We start from the raw sequence: 17,043 nt of genomic DNA, 5'->3' as shown, positions 1-17,043 counted from the left end.
TCTCACCCAAACAAATGTTAGCTCAAACTTCTAACACAAAGTTAATGATCGACTTCCTTCTCCCTTCCCCTCTCAGCAAGCACAGGTCTCAAAAAGAAATATGAATTTAGTTCCAACCCCTCCATTAAGAGAGGGGATAAGGAGGCAGGCGCTTGAACTAGACAAATATTTGACACGTTCATTTCGCCCTTCACATTGCAGCCACCTCATTTGTTGTTCAAGTTTGAAACCAACTAGATCAATGGAAAGGGTGTAGGATGCCACTAACAATCAAGAACATCAGGCCCTAGAGTTGCCAGACTAATTAAAAGCAATCCAAGCATCAAAATACACACACAGAGAGTAAATCAAAACAACACAACTCAAACCGAAAACCTGAACCTGTAATAATGTAGAGTTATATCACAGGACTTGCTTAGTAGTTGAATTCAATCAAACTCATGTACATACAGAATAATTATCATAGTTCCACTAAAATTAACCATCATAGAGATGCAGCAAAAGCAGATAAAAGCAGATTTATTCCTTTCAATAAAATGTTGAAATCTCGAGCAGGAGCACCCAGATTAACCATAGATTATACATATATAAACCCGTGGAATGACAAACTAAACACGGTAAATAACTCCTCACCAAACCACAATTTAACATCCGTAATCAGCACGATAATCACTATAATCGTCACGCGCAGCCAGATCATTCTCCACTTTCTCTGCGATTTTCTCTTCCTCGTGTTTCAATCCCTCTTCCAATGCAAGTCCACCTAGAGTCCCAGCAACGGCACCCACAGCCAATCCCGTTCCAAACCCCATACCCTTCCCTCCTTTATGCCTCTCCCTCTGAGTATCATAACTACCATAATCAACCGGCGCAGAGGGCCCACTGCCGTAACTACCCATCGTCCGATCAAAAAAGTGCCTTGGCGGCGTGGGTGACGGCGGGGCAGAGGAGTGATATCCTGGATAATACGGAGGAGGGTAGGCGTCGTGGTAGGGACCATAATGCGGTGCGGGTGGGGGAGGGGGAGAAAGCGACGCTGGAAGCGCCATAGACAGGCGCCTATAGTCAGGAGGTGGTGGTATAGCGGCGCCGCTATAATAATAGCTCTGTGGAGCGTAATTTCCGTAAACTGGCTGCGGCGGTGGATGAGGAGAAAACGGTCTTTCACGCACACCGAGTTTGATTCTGATTTTACCCTGAGGGCGACCAGAGGGTCGGGTTAGTTCAAGAGTTCGGACCCGGTTTGAGTCATCGGGGTCGGATAAGTCTTTTAATGCGACCCGGAGAGTGCCAACGAGGGGTTTGGGGGTTTCGCTTGGCTTGGAATGGAAGATTTCTAGGGTAAGGAAGGAGTCGCGAAGAGCGAAGGTGAGAGGGAGCGTGAATCGCTCGTTCCAGACAGGTCGGGTCGAACCGGATTCGTCGGATTTTGTTGAGAGTCTTCGGCTTGGGTCGACCCAGAAGACTGCGTATGGTTTGAGGTCTCCAGTTTTCCAGTTTACGTTTTTGAGGTGTTTTGCAGAGATTATTGTGAGGTCGAGATCGAGAGGTACTGGGGGTGGAGGGCGAGAGGTAGCCATTGGTGGTGATGCTAACGTGCGCTGCGAGTATTGGATATGGTGAGAACGAACGAAGAAGAAAGGAAAACCACGGAGGACTTTTACGCGTGGAAACACATTCTCTTGGCCCTTGTATTTGTATCAGGAGGTCAGTTCAGGCTCTGCTTCTTTATTTTTATTATTACATGGAATTTTAAAAATTTATTTGAAAATATGGTTATTTTTAAAGTGTTTTTTATTTAAAAAAAATTTTAAATAATATTTTTGATATTTTAAAAAATTATTTTTGATATTAATATAATTAAATAATTTAAAATATTATAAAAATATTAATTTAAAATATAAAAAAATATATTTTTAAAGCATAAAAATAAAAAAGCATTAAGAGATATAAAATTAACCTTTTCCTAGTGATACATCTTTCTCCTGTTCCATAAAACAATTTTGTCTGGTCATTATATCTACTTACCTCGTGTCACTTGTCTTCTTTTCTTCAACAAATCTTTTATTTTTTATTTTGTTTACTCCATAGATGACAATAGTTACACTTTATTCTCATCCTTGATTTTCTTTTTCATATCAGCGTGTTATCATATCTAATATTTTTGGATAAATGACTTCTCCAATAAACTATCGAAATTGCTTACTTAAAAATATGAAGTGGAGTATGGACACAAATATCATAAAAGAAAGTAAAAGTAGACGAGGAGAAGTTATCAAAACATTCCACATATTTTTTTATTAATAAAAAAAGAATCTAATTGAAATCCATAAAACTAAGATCTGATACACCTAAAATAAAATAATCAATATTTATTAATTTTGGAATATTTAAGATTATTAACTACTTGATTAAATACTAGTTAATTACTATGTATAAAACAAAAAAAAAATGAAGCTTGTTAAATTTAAAATATTTAAGATTATCCTTTTCTTCTTTTATCTTAAAAGCATTATTTCTTATGCCTTTCGCTTTACTATATCTTGCTACTGCATGCACTTATATCTTCTATCCTTTACTACGATCACGTTTTGGTCCCTCTTGTTAATTAAAAATAGAACTAGGGTTATAAATTTTAATTCACTGAGCACAAAGCAACATCGAAGACAAAGCTGAGTCTATATCTGAAGAATAAGCTCAGAGACAGAGTATTGAGAACAATCTCAATGTTTTTCTTATATCCTTTTGTATCTGTATAGCTATAAATATAACTTATTTCTATTTCAAAGAATACAAATTCAAGAACTTGTTACAGCCAGGGATCTTATCTTCCTCGTTATTAGGCTCCTGATCTGCCGCTAAGATTTCTCTTATCTTCCTGATATTCTGCCTGGATTTTTGTAACAGTAACTTGATTCTCTACAGTATCTATGACACAAACATTATGTATATAAATAAAAACCTTATCATACATACAGGGATGCACAGTCGAGTCCTTGACAGTGGATTGCTTCTTTTTCTTTTTCTATCTGACTTTTACACTCTTGTTATTTAAAGGGTGTTTGGTTTTTATGATTCAATTTTTTTAAAAAAATGTTTTCAAAATTATTTTTAAAAAATATTAATTAATATTTTTTAAATAATAAAAAATATCATTTTAATTAATTTTTAATTAAAATTATTTTTGCAAAACATATTGCACGAGTTATCAAACACATTTATATTCTATTTAAAACCATAATAAAATTTATTTTTTAAAATAATTTTTGTTTAAAAATATATTAAAATAATATTTTTTTAAAAAATTAATGTTAATATAAAAACAATACAAAATTAAGTTGTTTTTTTTTTTTAAAAAAAAAAAAACACAATCTTGTAACACGTTCGGTATACAGGTGTGTATGCACGTTCGGAATTTACTTGCGACACGTTCGCCTCGTTCTTGTACTTTCCAATCCACACGAGTGTAAGTTACTTCATGTTAAATATGCGAAGTGGGCCTATTTCCATTGTTTACTGTTAACAGTCCATTAATTGGCAATGGATGTGGTCCAATACCGTGAGCCAATTTTTAGATATATTGAATGTTTATTTTTGTATTTTAAAAATATTTTTTAAAAAATATTATTTATTTTTTGTTTTAAATTATTTTTTATATTTTTAAATTATTTTTATGTGTTGATATTAAAAATATTTTTTTAAAAAATTATTATTATAATATATTTTCAGACAAAATATATTGTAAAAAATAATTATTATCATGATATCAAATAATTTCAACATCAACTAAGGTCTTCTTTTACCCACATGGTTACTTTTTACAATGTAATGTAATTACGAGGGAGATTAAATAGATGAGAATATATAAAAAAACTTCTTTTTTTTCCTAGAAACAACTATTGGTATTTACTCTATGGAAAGAAACAGATATGAAAAAAATTAAAACAACATTTTTTAACATAATTAAAGATATTATTATATATATAAAAAAGATTAAGAAGGAAATTAGTTTTCTCTTTAAGCAGCAATCACTCCTAAAATAATAATATTTTTTATGTATATTAAATTCCAAGACAATTACTAATTAAAATTTCTGGAAATGTTAAAGAGATTGAAAAACAATATAAGGGAAAAATACTCCAAAATCACCTTCTATCAATCTGACAAAATAAACTTTGTGAAACAAATCTAGTCAAAATATGACATATCATCATTCAACAAGTACTTTAATTGACATCCATAAAGAAGTTCATTGCTAGACTTTAAATAATAATAAAAAATATAGACATTGATTGTTAAAACCATGACAATTTTTTTTTAATTTTTTTTTCCAGTTATTATCTCTAAAAATAATCAACAACATATATATCATTAAAAAAAAACTAACTTAAAGGTTTTTATTAAACATGGATTCATTAATTTCTCTCCTCAAATACCACATCAATGCATCTTTTTTCTCCCGTGACGTGAAAAATAAGAAAAATATATTGAATACACGTGACAGTCAATGATAAATTATCCAGCTTCCCGTATGGCAAAACAAAGCCTGTGAAAAGGCCTGTCCCATAGCTACTCAAGGAGTTGTATAAGCAAACAACTTACGAAGACCTTACAGATTAGGTTTTTTAGTTAACAAATAAAAATATACAACAAAAAAAAAATTACGAAAACAAAATAATAAGAGTCTTCTTTGTCTAAACTAACTTCTGCACGAGGTTTTCTCAAAACCTAGTTACGATAAATTTTATTTTAATACCATGCTAGGAAGGCTAGGAATTGTATTTTAAAATATTTTTTATTGAGAGATATATTTAAATTATATTTTGTATTTTTAAAAATTTATTTATAACATTAACACATTAAAATAACAAAAAAAATATTAAATAAAAAAATAAATTTTAAATAAATAGCATTTTCACGACATTGTCAAAGGCTTCCTAAGTGACTTAAGACACGCAATCATCGATTCAATAATTTTAAAAGGATAAAGTCGCCAAAAGAGAGAAAAAAATAGAAGGATAAATTCCGTAATTCAGACAAACGGCAAAAAGCCACTGGATATACTCCGTAATTCAGACAGGATAGGAGCAGGAGGACAAAATGGTAAAAAGCCATGGTCTCAACAACCAAAACTGTCGTTGCTCGTTTGCTTTTCCAAAACAGAACAGGAAATAAAACATGGGTAGTCTTGGATAGCGCGGGGCAGCATCCCCTTCAAGCATTTGCGAGCTGCTTTCTACACTGAAGACGGAGATCAGCAAGTCGTTTTTTAAGAAATATCTCCTTTTTATTTAAACTCTTTGCTCATTGTGACTCTGATGATTTATTGTTTGATGCTTTCTTTGTGGAGGTGTACCAATGTGTTGTTGACAAATCCCATATGGGTAGTTGTCACACGTATGCAGGTAAAGGCTAGCTGACATCTTCAGTTTCAATCTTAAATGTTATAGTGAACTACGAAGTCTTAATCTCCACACTGATTGTCTAAATATGCTTTATAGCATGGAAATAACACAAAGCTTGCCATCCGCTGCTTAGTCAAGTCTTCGTTCTTAAACTGTTCACTCTTTTTTCTCTCTTTTTTCTCTGTTTAGTACCTATATGTTGTACATGTAAATGTGACTGTTTATAAAACAGGTATACAAATATAAAAATCAATGACAAGCAAGTTTGTTGCTCCACATAGTTTGATATTTGAAATTCAAACTACTTTTGTGTTGCAGACTCATAGGAAGAACTCAAAGAAGTCTCAGCTTAGTCACCCATCCATTGCCCCAGCTGAGAAAGTATTAGATGATCCAATAGAACCTCCTCCATACGGAACTGGCCACGCGGTAGGTGCAGTTAAATGGCAATTTATGGCTCCATTTTATTTACTCATCTGAAACTCGAAGAACTTACTATTGTACTCTAATACTATCAAAGTGCAATTGAAGTTAATAAATTAGGTGGAAACACTTTCTACTAGATTTATATTGCCTTATTGCATGAGCACATAACTAAATAATCATAGTCTGTGGTGGTGGATAGCTACACAAGCATATGCAATGCTGTAATTCTGAAACTGAAGTAATAGAAAAGGATACTGAAGGGGCGGGTTTATCTGTTAATGAATTGGTTAAAGTCTTAGATTAGAACTACAAAAGAATAGGTTCAAGTCGTGAGATTGCCATCATCATGCAAACTTGCTGAATAATTGGACTAGCAAGAGAAATTATATGTGTGCTTTTCTCTCCAAGCTTTAAAAAGCAGCATTTGTTGGGCTGCTGGTCATTAAGGAATTTTTTTTTTAAATAATGTCATCAATAAACGTGCTTATTGATTCATATCGCCACTGTAATTTTATTTATTTACATGTATGTGATAATTGCGATAACTCACAAAAAAAGATGACTTTGTCATATCACTTTAATACACATATTTGTGGTTGAAATATGTTCTACCTTATTGATGGGAGGCATAATGCAAGAGTTTTGCCTTTGTGTTTTCTTTAATGAAGATAATGTTTACAGACTCAAGAACTCTATGATGAAGCAGGAATTTGGGGCTTTTGGAAAGGTGTTTTCCCAACATTAATCATGGTATGTAATAATTAGTTCTTAAATCCGTTGGTGATTATCACTGATTGCCCTGCTACTTGCAGGTCAGCAACCCTTCAATACAATTCATGCTGTATGAAACTATGTTGAAGAAGTTGAAGACAAAGTGTGCCTTGGTTAAGCAGGGTGACACCGGAGTTAGTGCTTTGGAGGTTAGCTTTCCTTTTGTTTTCCCTGGTTCTCGATCTCCCTACTTCGTATTTGTTTCATATTCCCAAGCTGTTATTTCAACAATCACATAGTTGTTTTGCATCCTTCCTTTTTTAGCAGCTTGATTTAATAGCTGAATAAATTGCCTGGTTTTTTGCGAGATATTTCTTCTTGGAGCTTTAGCAAAGCTTGGAGCTACTGTTGTAACATATCCTCTTCTAGTGGTAAAGGTAAATGAAATGTTATTATGGGATGCTAATGCTACACAGACTTGAAAACTGATTTACTGTGAGGGTTTGCGAGTGAACTCACAAAATGCTTCCTTCCTTCTCTCACCAAAACTAATAATTACCCCGTGACGTAGACACACAGTAACTAAAAGTTTAATGTTGATTCATCAATTGTTGTGTGAGGCAATGGAAGCTATCAGAAAGCTAGAAGCAGAGAGCTTCTACAAGTAACTTTATATCGACCCTTTTTCTTAGAATTCCTTCCTTCGCCTCACCAAAAACTAATAATTACTTACCGACACAGTAACTAAAAGTTTTCTCAGATTCATCTTGATGATCATTGTTTCATTTTTTTCCCTTTATCTAAGTGTACTGGACGCTATCCTTAAGATGATTCGCTATGAAGGGTTCCATGGGTTCTATAAAGTATAAAGGCATGAGCACGAAAATTGTGCAAAGTGTTCTTGCCGCCGCTGTTCTGTTCATGATTAAGGAAGAACTTGTCAGGGTGCTCCATTTTTGCTGACGAAGGGTGGCCACTGGTACAAGTAAAACAAGGCCTACCTGAATGGAGCCTTGTCATTACATTTCTTCTCCTTATGATTGTTTCTTTGATGGAGTCAAATTTTTATTTAGCTGGATGCTAGCATTATTAAGTTCGCTCTTCTAAATAAGTTGTTGAAACTATAAGAGGGGAGGTGAATGCTGCAAGCTCCACCCATCATCATTGAAAATAATCCATAATATATGCAAGTTTATAAACTTGAATTTTAGGTTTTGTTTGATATGTTTTTTGCAAAATGATTTAAGTTGTTTTTTTAGCTTTTGACTCGTGAAAGAATCGTCGATGCTTTTAATTTAAGGCATTTTAACTTTTTTTCGCTCCAAGTCATTTGAGAAAAATAATTTGTGAATCATGAATCAAAATAAAAAATCAATTTTCATAATTTATATTCAACGGACTTTTAGTTTATTTGGTGTATCAGGTTAATTAGTTTAACTTAAGACGGTTTTGATCATTAACATCATTTAGAAATGCAAAGTAGTGCAAGTAAAATTAGCATCACCATTGTCGTTTCAATAGCTTCATTTAGTAAAACAAGTTTTAGTCACAGTGATCATTTTCTTAATTGTCACATAATGAGACAGGACTATTTCTATGTAGCCAAAGGTTCTTCGAACCGGTCGACAAAAAAGAAAAGAAAAGAAAACACAGTGCAAAATTATGTCCTCAAAAGGATTTCCCAATGGTTAAGATTTTAGATTTATATAAATGTCCAGTGATTATATTTTATAAACCATGCAAAAACTTATATTTAACTTCTTCGTTTTTTCAATTCCACTGTACTAGATAGTGCATTCTCCTCGCCGATTCCTGATAGAGGAAAACATTAGCATTTGTTTATTCTCCCAATATAAGATTAACAATAACAAAGAAAAACGGTAAAAATATAAATATATTTAGTTAAAAAATATAAATATACAATTAAATTTATTATTATAATAATTTTAAAATAAATTTTTATACATATAAAATATACAGAAGATATATCCAAATTCGTATAATCCTTCTGACTATGTCAAAGATCCCTCAACAAAAATATATTTTTGCAACAATTATTCTAGTAAAAATTCACTCTTTTTTTTTAATTTATATCAAAGTCGTGTTTTTAGAGTTCAAACAACATTATTTACTGCCTCTTATTTTTGTCTCAAAATACACATCAAATAAGCATTTGTTTTCTTAGCCCATCAATCATTATTGATAATTTAATTAATTATTTCCTATTTTTCAGCAATTTACTCTTATAAAATGTAAACCTCATCAAAAACAAATTAACTCATATTCAATCTAAAAATAACATTTATAATTAAACACGTCAACACAATACCATCTTACTTCTGTAAATCATTATCAAGCATGTTAGAAGCACAAGATAAAATATAGATTTATACCATTAAGCATCGCATCCAACCATATATTTATTTATTTATAGCTTTAAATTACTTTTTTATATATATTTCCAAATTATTTTAATATAATAATATTAAAAATAAATTTTTCATTTTTTCAAGTTCCCACCAAATACCATATTATTTCCATTCACCGTATTGATTTCATGAAATGTAAACTTGATCGAAAACAAATCAATAAATATTTGTCTAAAGAAAAAAAAAGTTTAACACGATATTATTTTATTTCTGTAAATTATTATCAAGTGTGTCTGAAATGCCAAGCAAAATTAAAAATTTATACTTGCATCCAACCATATATTTATTTATTTTTAGCTTTAATTATATATATATATATATAAATTATTCTAATATTATAATATTAAAAATAATTTTTCAAAAATTTAAAAATATTATTTTAATATATTTCAAAAAAAAATTAAAAAATAACATTTCCGAACATTTAAGCACTCTTTACGGTCATAATCCTCCACTTCTCACAGACAAACACGCTTTAAAAAAAAAAAACCAAATTCATCTCTCTCACTCGCTGACGAAAAATGCAAGAAAAGAAAACGGAAATGGCAAACAAGAACGCAAAGAAGGCAAATCTCTTAGATCACCACTCAATCAAGCACATTCTGGACGAATCCGTCTCCGAGGTAACTCACTAAACAAAAACCCTAAACGTCCTCTCCATAGAATAATCGATTTCAATTTGTTAATTGGCTTTGTTTTATTTTTGAGTTGTAGATTGTTATAAGTCGTGGACATGTAGAAGATGTGAGGATGAGCAATATAAGGTTGTTCTTGGGGACAATTATTATAGTGATTGCGCTTATTGCTCAGTTTTACAACAAGAAGTTCCCTCAGAATCAGGACTTTTTGATCGGATGCATCGTATTATATCCTTTTTAATCAGTGATTTTATTTTACTTTAGTTTGATTTTTTTTTTATTTGTGTTTGGTGGCTTACAATTGTGTGGAATGGAGCTGTGAAATTCAGTAATTTATGTTTCTCAGGTTTGATAGTTGAAAAAATTGGTGCTTTCTTTTTATTTCCAATGAAATAAATTCTTTGCTGATTAATGCTCTCCAGTGCCTCTGTCTGGTCTAGTCGGGGTTGAGTTTTTGTTAATTTTTTAAACCAGGGTGGCGTGAATTGCGAGATTTACAATCTCAAACTCCTTTCTTAAATGAAAACTAAACAATAACAGTGTGAATTATCGGGTACCATATTCTTAATGTTTGTGAAAGTGGATGTTTTAAACTAAATAATTCCAATGTTATTGATAATCCTCCCATCATCACTTTTCTATGAATCTCAGTCATTGGATTTTTGGAATCCACTCATTCATTGGATGGGATTTTTCGGAAAGAGAATTTCGAGAAGCACTGTTTTGTGAAAATAAGCATTACCCTCGTAAGCCTATGGGGTGTATCTTTTACTACTGTTCACTGAAAAATCACTGGTTTGAAAGTTATTTTAATTTTCATGGCAAACAAATGCATGGTTGTGTTTGAAAGGAATTGATTGGTAACATGTTAAACTCTGATTTGTTTAATCCTTGACCCTGGCAAGTATATAGTCTTCAATGGATTGTTGCAGCTGATCATCCACTTAAAAGAGAAGAATGCTATCTTAGTTACTTATCCACCCAAGGTAAACCTCTATCTTCTATCCTTTTTGTTACAATAGCTGCAACTATTACATGAAAATTCACATGTGGTTCTGCAGATATTTAGATGTTGGTATGTAATGTCTATTTTGCATCATGTAATGGCTGGTTAGCATGGGATAATATTTAGATGTACAGATATAAGTTCAATGCTTATTTTTGGCACAATATTCAATCAACACCACCCCTGCCATCATCAAGGAACTCTTTTTTGTGGTGTCCATGGTTCCGTCACTATCAGCAAAAACATCGCTTGACCTTGGGCTAGATTAGACTTTGGAATTTGAGCTAAGCAAAAGTTTCCCCCCTCTTCCTACCAAGTTGAGCCTGAAAAGCTATTGTTACCTTGTGTCAAATGGTCAACTTTGGATCCACTTCTTCTTTGTACTAAGTTTAGAAGCAGTTATTATAATTTTTAGTCCATGTCGCCTGCAGATATTCATGCGACTTCTTTCCCCTTCATCTTTGTTGATATGTCTGAATGCATGTTTGTAAGTTTTTTGATACCAGCTTCGCGCTACTCTTTTGTCGTTTTGCTAAGCATTCCATCACTGGCTGTCTCTGTCTTTTGGGTTGATTTGGTACACAATCCCTCTCTTTCCGGTTACATGCATTGTTTCCTTCTCCACCTTGATGAGTTCAGAGGCATTTTTTGAGGGTTTTCACCTTTTTCTGTCACTGTGAGGAGTGTGTATTTCAGACTGCAATTCTTCTTTACACTTCATGTTTCTCTTGTCTCTTTTACAATATGTCAACATGGGTTGAATTTTTAGGGGAGAGAAGGGAGGAGGATGAACTCATAAATCTTGTTCGAGAGCCTTTTTGATAGGAAGGGAGAGACCAAGGAAGGGTTGGGGCGGGGTCTGCTGAGTAACATTTTTCACTTTGAAAATCAGGGTGTTAAGGAAAGGGAAATTGTTATAATTTTCTTGTGAATTTTTCAATTTTGAGTTTAGAACTCTCCCCTTTTGAAAACTAACTTATTTATACTATTATGATTAAACCTTTCCCTCCACCTAATAGCGAGATACGGGGAAGATTTGGCAGTCTCTTTTTCCTTGTGTACATCCGAACAAGAGAAACATATCCTGCAAGTTCCCACCTTTTCTCGTTTCATCTAATATCCTTTTACTTTTTGCTTAGTATGACTTTTTATTTTTCTTTTTCTTTTTATGTAATTTGCCACTGGAATAAAACTATAAAAGCCATTTTTTGCTACAATCATTAAAGTGCTGCTGGACTTCTACTTTCATTGAGTTTCTCTTGCACTGCTATAAAAGAAATGTGAAGGTGGGTTAGTCTTTTCTTTTGTTTCAGAATATTGAAAGCTATGGACTGGAATTCATCTTGACTTTCATATTGACTAGTCACTGTATTTCTGAATTTGAAATTCAAGCTGGGGTGATATGCTTGTCAACTTTGTTGCATAAATTCATGACTGACCACCGTATCTTAGACTTCACTGTTTTCCACGATCTATTTATCCATTTGTTTGTTTTGTAATATGGTGTCGGTGCTTTTGTAAAAGTGTGTTTATGTTGAAAAGGCATCAATTTGATTCTTTTTTGGGTCATTTTTTATGGTTTTGACATCTTCATATAAAAACTAATCAAATTACAAGAAACTGTATGAATGCTTTTTAAGCCTAAATACACTTTCAAACGCAACCTTTTAAACCATGCTACCTTTTTGCATAAGTTGCCCTTTATAATTCCTGACCTGAAATAGGTGTAAGATTCTGTTGCTGTACTACATGCTTCATTCTTAATATGCATATTCAGATAAATTTTGCCTACCCCTTTGCTCTGGCTTTCATGTTTGTCTATGGATTTTGTCAGACGTTTTAGGTGTATTGACTGCCATAAAATCATACTTGTTTGTGATTTTCATCAGCTTAAGTTTCATTATTCCGTGCTAATGCTGGCCAATCTATCTCCTGCTTGTTGCCCCTTGATACCCCCTCTCGCTGCTTAACCTAATATCCTACCTTTTGTACAGGGATCTTACACCAGCACTGGTTTAGTCGTCTCTTCAAAATTGCCAAGATTTTCTGACGAGTACACACTTAGCATAGCTAGCGCAGATCCTAAATCAATTTCTGCCGGGAAACCAGTTCAGTTTACCAAAAGCATCACCCAGTGGTCTCCACCTCCCTTCTCTCACACTCTCAAAAATTTCAGATTGTTCATGTTTATGAAATGCACCGTGTATTTCACCATATTTATTATATGCCACGATGTTTCAGGTTCACCAAGGATGGAGTTTTGGTGGAGGGCCTGTTCTGGAAAGATGTTGAAGCACTGATTGATGATTATGCAGCAGAACCAAAGAAGAGCAAGTGATTTACCTGTTTAACAGAATGTGACAGTTGAGTTGTTAGACAGATAGTGCCTTGGCAATATTGGGGTTCGACATAGATGATTGTCGAAATTATGGTTGTCTTGGAAATTTTTTAGCTAAACTAATTGATTATGTCTGGCATTATCTTTAGAAAACCATCTACATCACAAGAAAAATCATTGTTGGCAGATGAAATTGTGTATTTTTGTATTTTAGGCTTTCTGATTATTCTACAAATATCCATGTGGCCGCCTCATACCTCACTGTAATACTAGGCATTCGGCAAGTAGTGTGCTGATGTGCTTTAAGGCCTATGATCCTCGTGTTATGGGTTCAAAAATTCTGCAAAATTGGATGCGTTGATTTGCTTCCTCGTTCATAGCCCGGAATGAGGTCGCGTTCTTCTGAACTGATTGAAATTGATCTCGGATCGGTGAGCCAATCATCCCATTGCTTTACTTGACATAGCTCAAGCCGGTTCGTAAATTGTATTTGAGAGAGTAGTAGTTGATGTTTTTAAAGACCGACTCCGTTTGAAAGTTCAGTACTGTTATAATGACCTTTCGCTGCGCGAAAAGGCATTTGAGAAAATGCCATTTCTTGTCATTCTATTGTATTATCCTCTCCACAGTCAATGTCAAAATTATATACAGGGGGGTCCACAATAACTTGCATGTCGTCCGTTATATAGATATTAAACCCGAGGAGTTGAGCTGTTCAGGGAGTTGGTTGGTTCTACATTATATATGACCCGGTCAATATAGAAAAATAAAATAAATATATTTTAAATTTTAATATTTTGTATAATTTTTTTTGAAATAATGCATCTGAATGTAGGGTATAAAAAAAAAGTGAAATATAGTATAATTATTTTATTTTAAAAAGTTAAAAAATAATTCATTGAGATATGGACTATAAAAAAAAACATGAGATGTAGTACGCTTATCCCACATCAAAAACTTAAAAACACAATCATTATGGATATATGTTATGTATAGTTATTCCATATCAAAAAATTAAGAAACAATTCATATAGATGTGGACTATAAAAAAAATATAAAGTGAAATTAAAAAATATATATGGATCTGGACTATAAAAAAAATATAAAAATATAGTGTAGTTATTCCACATTGAAAAATTAAAAAACAATCCATGTTGATGTAGCTATATATAATTTTCTCACATCAAAAATTTAAGAGACAATACATGTGAATGTAGGCCATAGAAAAAAATGTAGTACAATTTATCCTATATTAAAAAGTTTTTTAAAAAATCCATGTGTGTATAGGCTATAAAATAATATATGCGAGGCTAAATATTCATTAATTATTTTTTATATTTTTATATTTTTTTTGGATTTATTAAAAAAAATGTTTAAACTCACCCGGTTACAAGTTGACCTAGTTAGTTGCCCAGTTTAACTATGCCAATTAGAAGCCTGAGTTTCTATGATTTGAAATTCGATCAAGGCCTCAACTCCTGGGTTTCGGGACAACCTATCGGATTAAGCCAAGTTTTATAATCATGGTCCACAACTAATCTTTTTACTTGTGCTTCTTTGTGGGTTGAATTATTTTTTAAAACCCTTAAAAAAATGAAAAAATGCTAGAAAGTAAAAAATTGATAGAAGGAACTTCTAAAATAATAATATCAAGATGATGACACGTTGGGTGATATATATTTAAAAAAAAAATATTGAAACAACGATACACTTTATCGACTTAGGACAATCATGTTTAACATGTGAAGCTGTTATTAAAAACATCAGCCCATTATAACCTTATGGAATCCATATTGGTAAAAAAACTAGGAAACTCATTTTTAATTAATCAACAATTGGAGGTCCAATATGAAAAAAAAAAACAATTAAGGAAATAAAAGAAAAAACAATTCAAACAGACCCATAAGAGTGGCCCGTATTATGCCACAAGCCATACCAAATTGTTTATAATATCAAAAAAAAAATGTTCGCGCAATGTTAGTGCTCTTAAAAAATAAAGGAAAACACGGGATTTGGGTCACTAACCTAATTGGATCCATTAAGTTAGGTCGATTTAATAATATAATTAAAAAAACTAACAAATAACGATAAATAAAAAAACAAAAAATAACCTGGATTATTTTCAAAATTAGTAAAAATCCTACAAAAACCAACAAAAAAAAATGAAGCTCATTTTTCAAATAAATTAAATATTGAATGATGAAACTGAAAAAAAATATAAGCTTAAAAAAAATAAAAAAACAAATGATTTTTTGCCTTATGCCACGCTGCAGGTCAATTTTTTTTTTTTTATAACCTTTAATAAATATTAAAAAATAAATATGGTGACATACTAAACAATATATTTTTCAAAGTAAACATTGAGCAATTAATTTAATTTAAGAAAAAATATTTAAAAATAAGCTAAACCCAACAAGTAACAAAAAATAAAAAGATCCGAGATAACCTAGGTTATTTTTTAAATCATTGAAAAATCCCACACAGAAAAAATAATAACATGGAGCTCGATATCTACTTAAATTAAATGCTAAACAATGAAATTAAAAAAAATAAGTTTAAAAAAAAAACAAAAAAAAAACCCAAATGAATTTTCAAAACCTTGGTTAATCTCTCAAATTCATAACTCGTTAAATCATAGATCAGGAGTCAATCAAGAACTTCAATTTATTATCAAATGATGAAATTGAAAAAACTTATCGAGGTTAAAAGATAACAATAAAAATAATGACGATAAAATATGATATGTAAATATAATGAAAATGGTGAAATTGTAAGAAAAAACAATTAAAAATATCACAAGTAAAATAAATAACAATAAAAAGAGTGGAAACTAAATATGAAATAAAAATAAATAATGAAAGATAAGATTGAAAAAATAATTAAATTTATAAATTAATTTAAATAAAAAATAATAATTAAAAAATAAAAAATAAAAAAAAAAACAAATTAAAGAGATGTTGTGAGATATTGAAGGGCAAACATAAAAATCAAGAGAGAGAGAGAGAAAAAAAAAAGAAAAAAAGAAAAGAAAAGAAAGTTAATCATCACCAAAACGCCAGGAATTTCGGCACTTGCTTCGTCTAGAAAGATAAACCTCGTTGTTGCGAATTGAACAACATTAATAAAGCTGTTTTTTCTTAACCGGGAGCCACTGCATGCAACGCCAAAAGATAATGAGGTGACTTGCTTGCCGACACGTTTCACAAAGACACCAACAACTTTTCTTTTTAATTAATTAAATTACTGAAAAAACCAATGTGAATGATGAATCTGCCCATTATGCCAAGCCCGTTAATTTTTGTTGCTGGAGAGGCAATAAAGTAATCACATCATGGATGACAAAAGGAAAATAAATTATTTTTTTAAAGAGTAATAAAGTAATTTTATTAGATAAAAAGATATATAAAAGGACCTAAACACTTCTAAATAATTTTAAAATAAAAAAGGACATTGTAAAAAGAATCTTTTACTCTCCAAGGTTAATTTATTGGGTTTTTCAATGAAGGGCGAAACATAATCTCATCATTACAATTCATATAAAAAAACAATAGGTGCACGATAGTTTTCTAATGTTGTTTAGGTTTTTAAAATAAAATTTTGATAGGTTTTTCTTTTGAGTACATTTTAAAAATACATTTCATTTTTTTAAAAAATATTTTTTAATGATTTGAATATATTAATATTAAAAATTATATATTTTAAAAAATATTTTAAAGTAAAAAATAATTTTTAAACCGCTCTCATTACATTACCAAAAACACAGCCTCTCATATTCTAGTTGGTTTCCGGAATAAAGAATGCCTAAATAATTTCTGCTTGATTGATTGGTCTCTCCTCACCAAACAGATATCACACCGTTCATTTTGTACTTTTGTCGGTTCCTCCTTAACCTCCTCATCCCCGCGCACGTTAGCAATCAAGATCCTATTGGGAACTTGGCCCGTCTCTAGACCTAAAAGTCGGCTACGATGTTGACATGGCCGCCCCACAACATCCCGCGGGACCCACCAAGGACCGACCGGAGGAAAAAATGACGTGGCTCCTATAAAATCATACGCGGACACAAAAGCAAAGTAAATCGAAATGGACA

General features: G+C 31.9%; 3 protein-coding genes across 3 annotated transcripts; 2 read left to right on the top strand and 1 right to left on the bottom strand.

Moving 5' to 3' along the window:
- Positions 1–493: 493 nt before the first annotated feature.
- Positions 494–1,662, bottom strand: LOC118052304 (uncharacterized). The gene has a single exon (XM_035063241.2). The coding sequence runs from the start codon at positions 1,578–1,580 to the stop codon at positions 645–647; it is 936 nt and encodes a 311-aa protein (XP_034919132.1). The 5' UTR covers positions 1,581–1,662; the 3' UTR covers positions 494–644.
- Positions 1,663–5,284: 3,622 nt separating this feature from the next.
- On the top strand, positions 5,285–7,243 carry LOC118052305 (peroxisomal nicotinamide adenine dinucleotide carrier-like). The gene is made up of 6 exons (XM_073411196.1): positions 5,285–5,405; positions 5,724–5,834; positions 6,513–6,581; positions 6,644–6,751; positions 6,911–6,979; positions 7,163–7,243. The coding sequence occupies exons 1-6, from the start codon at positions 5,319–5,321 to the stop codon at positions 7,208–7,210; spliced, it is 492 nt and encodes a 163-aa protein (XP_073267297.1). The 5' UTR covers positions 5,285–5,318; the 3' UTR covers positions 7,211–7,243.
- Positions 7,244–9,417: 2,174 nt separating this feature from the next.
- LOC118052306 (signal peptidase complex subunit 2) lies at positions 9,418–13,188 on the top strand. The gene is made up of 5 exons (XM_035063243.2): positions 9,418–9,594; positions 9,686–9,837; positions 10,514–10,595; positions 12,610–12,752; positions 12,857–13,188. The coding sequence occupies exons 1-5, from the start codon at positions 9,493–9,495 to the stop codon at positions 12,951–12,953; spliced, it is 576 nt and encodes a 191-aa protein (XP_034919134.1). The 5' UTR covers positions 9,418–9,492; the 3' UTR covers positions 12,954–13,188.
- Positions 13,189–17,043: the final 3,855 nt, after the last annotated feature.

Source organism: Populus alba, chromosome 8 (assembly GCF_005239225.2).
Source record: "Populus alba chromosome 8, ASM523922v2, whole genome shotgun sequence".
Taxonomy (NCBI): Eukaryota; Viridiplantae; Streptophyta; class Magnoliopsida; order Malpighiales; family Salicaceae; genus Populus; species Populus alba.
The sequence above is the reverse complement of the archived record's forward strand: the minus strand, read 5'-3'. Positions and strand labels throughout refer to the sequence as shown.

What these genes read in the sequence shown, in the direction of transcription:
- LOC118052304 (XM_035063241.2), bottom strand. Translation starts at nt 1,580, where the DNA reads ATGGCTACCTCTCGCCCTCCACCCCCAGTACCTCTCGATCTCGACCTC.
- LOC118052305 (XM_073411196.1), top strand. Translation starts at nt 5,319, where the DNA reads ATGATTTATTGTTTGATGCTTTCTTTGTGGAGGTGTACCAATGTGTTG. An exon ending in CATACGGAACTGGCCACGCG is followed by an intron (nt 5,835 to 6,512) that starts GTAGGTGCAGTT and finishes TAATGTTTACAG; the next exon opens with ACTCAAGAACTCTATGATGA. An exon ending in ATCCTCTTCTAGTGGTAAAG is followed by an intron (nt 6,980 to 7,162) that starts GTAAATGAAATG and finishes TTGTTGTGTGAG; the next exon opens with GCAATGGAAGCTATCAGAAA.
- LOC118052306 (XM_035063243.2), top strand. Translation starts at nt 9,493, where the DNA reads ATGCAAGAAAAGAAAACGGAAATGGCAAACAAGAACGCAAAGAAGGCA. An exon ending in TTGATCGGATGCATCGTATT is followed by an intron (nt 9,838 to 10,513) that starts ATATCCTTTTTA and finishes TGACCCTGGCAA; the next exon opens with GTATATAGTCTTCAATGGAT. An exon ending in TAGTTACTTATCCACCCAAG is followed by an intron (nt 10,596 to 12,609) that starts GTAAACCTCTAT and finishes CCTTTTGTACAG; the next exon opens with GGATCTTACACCAGCACTGG.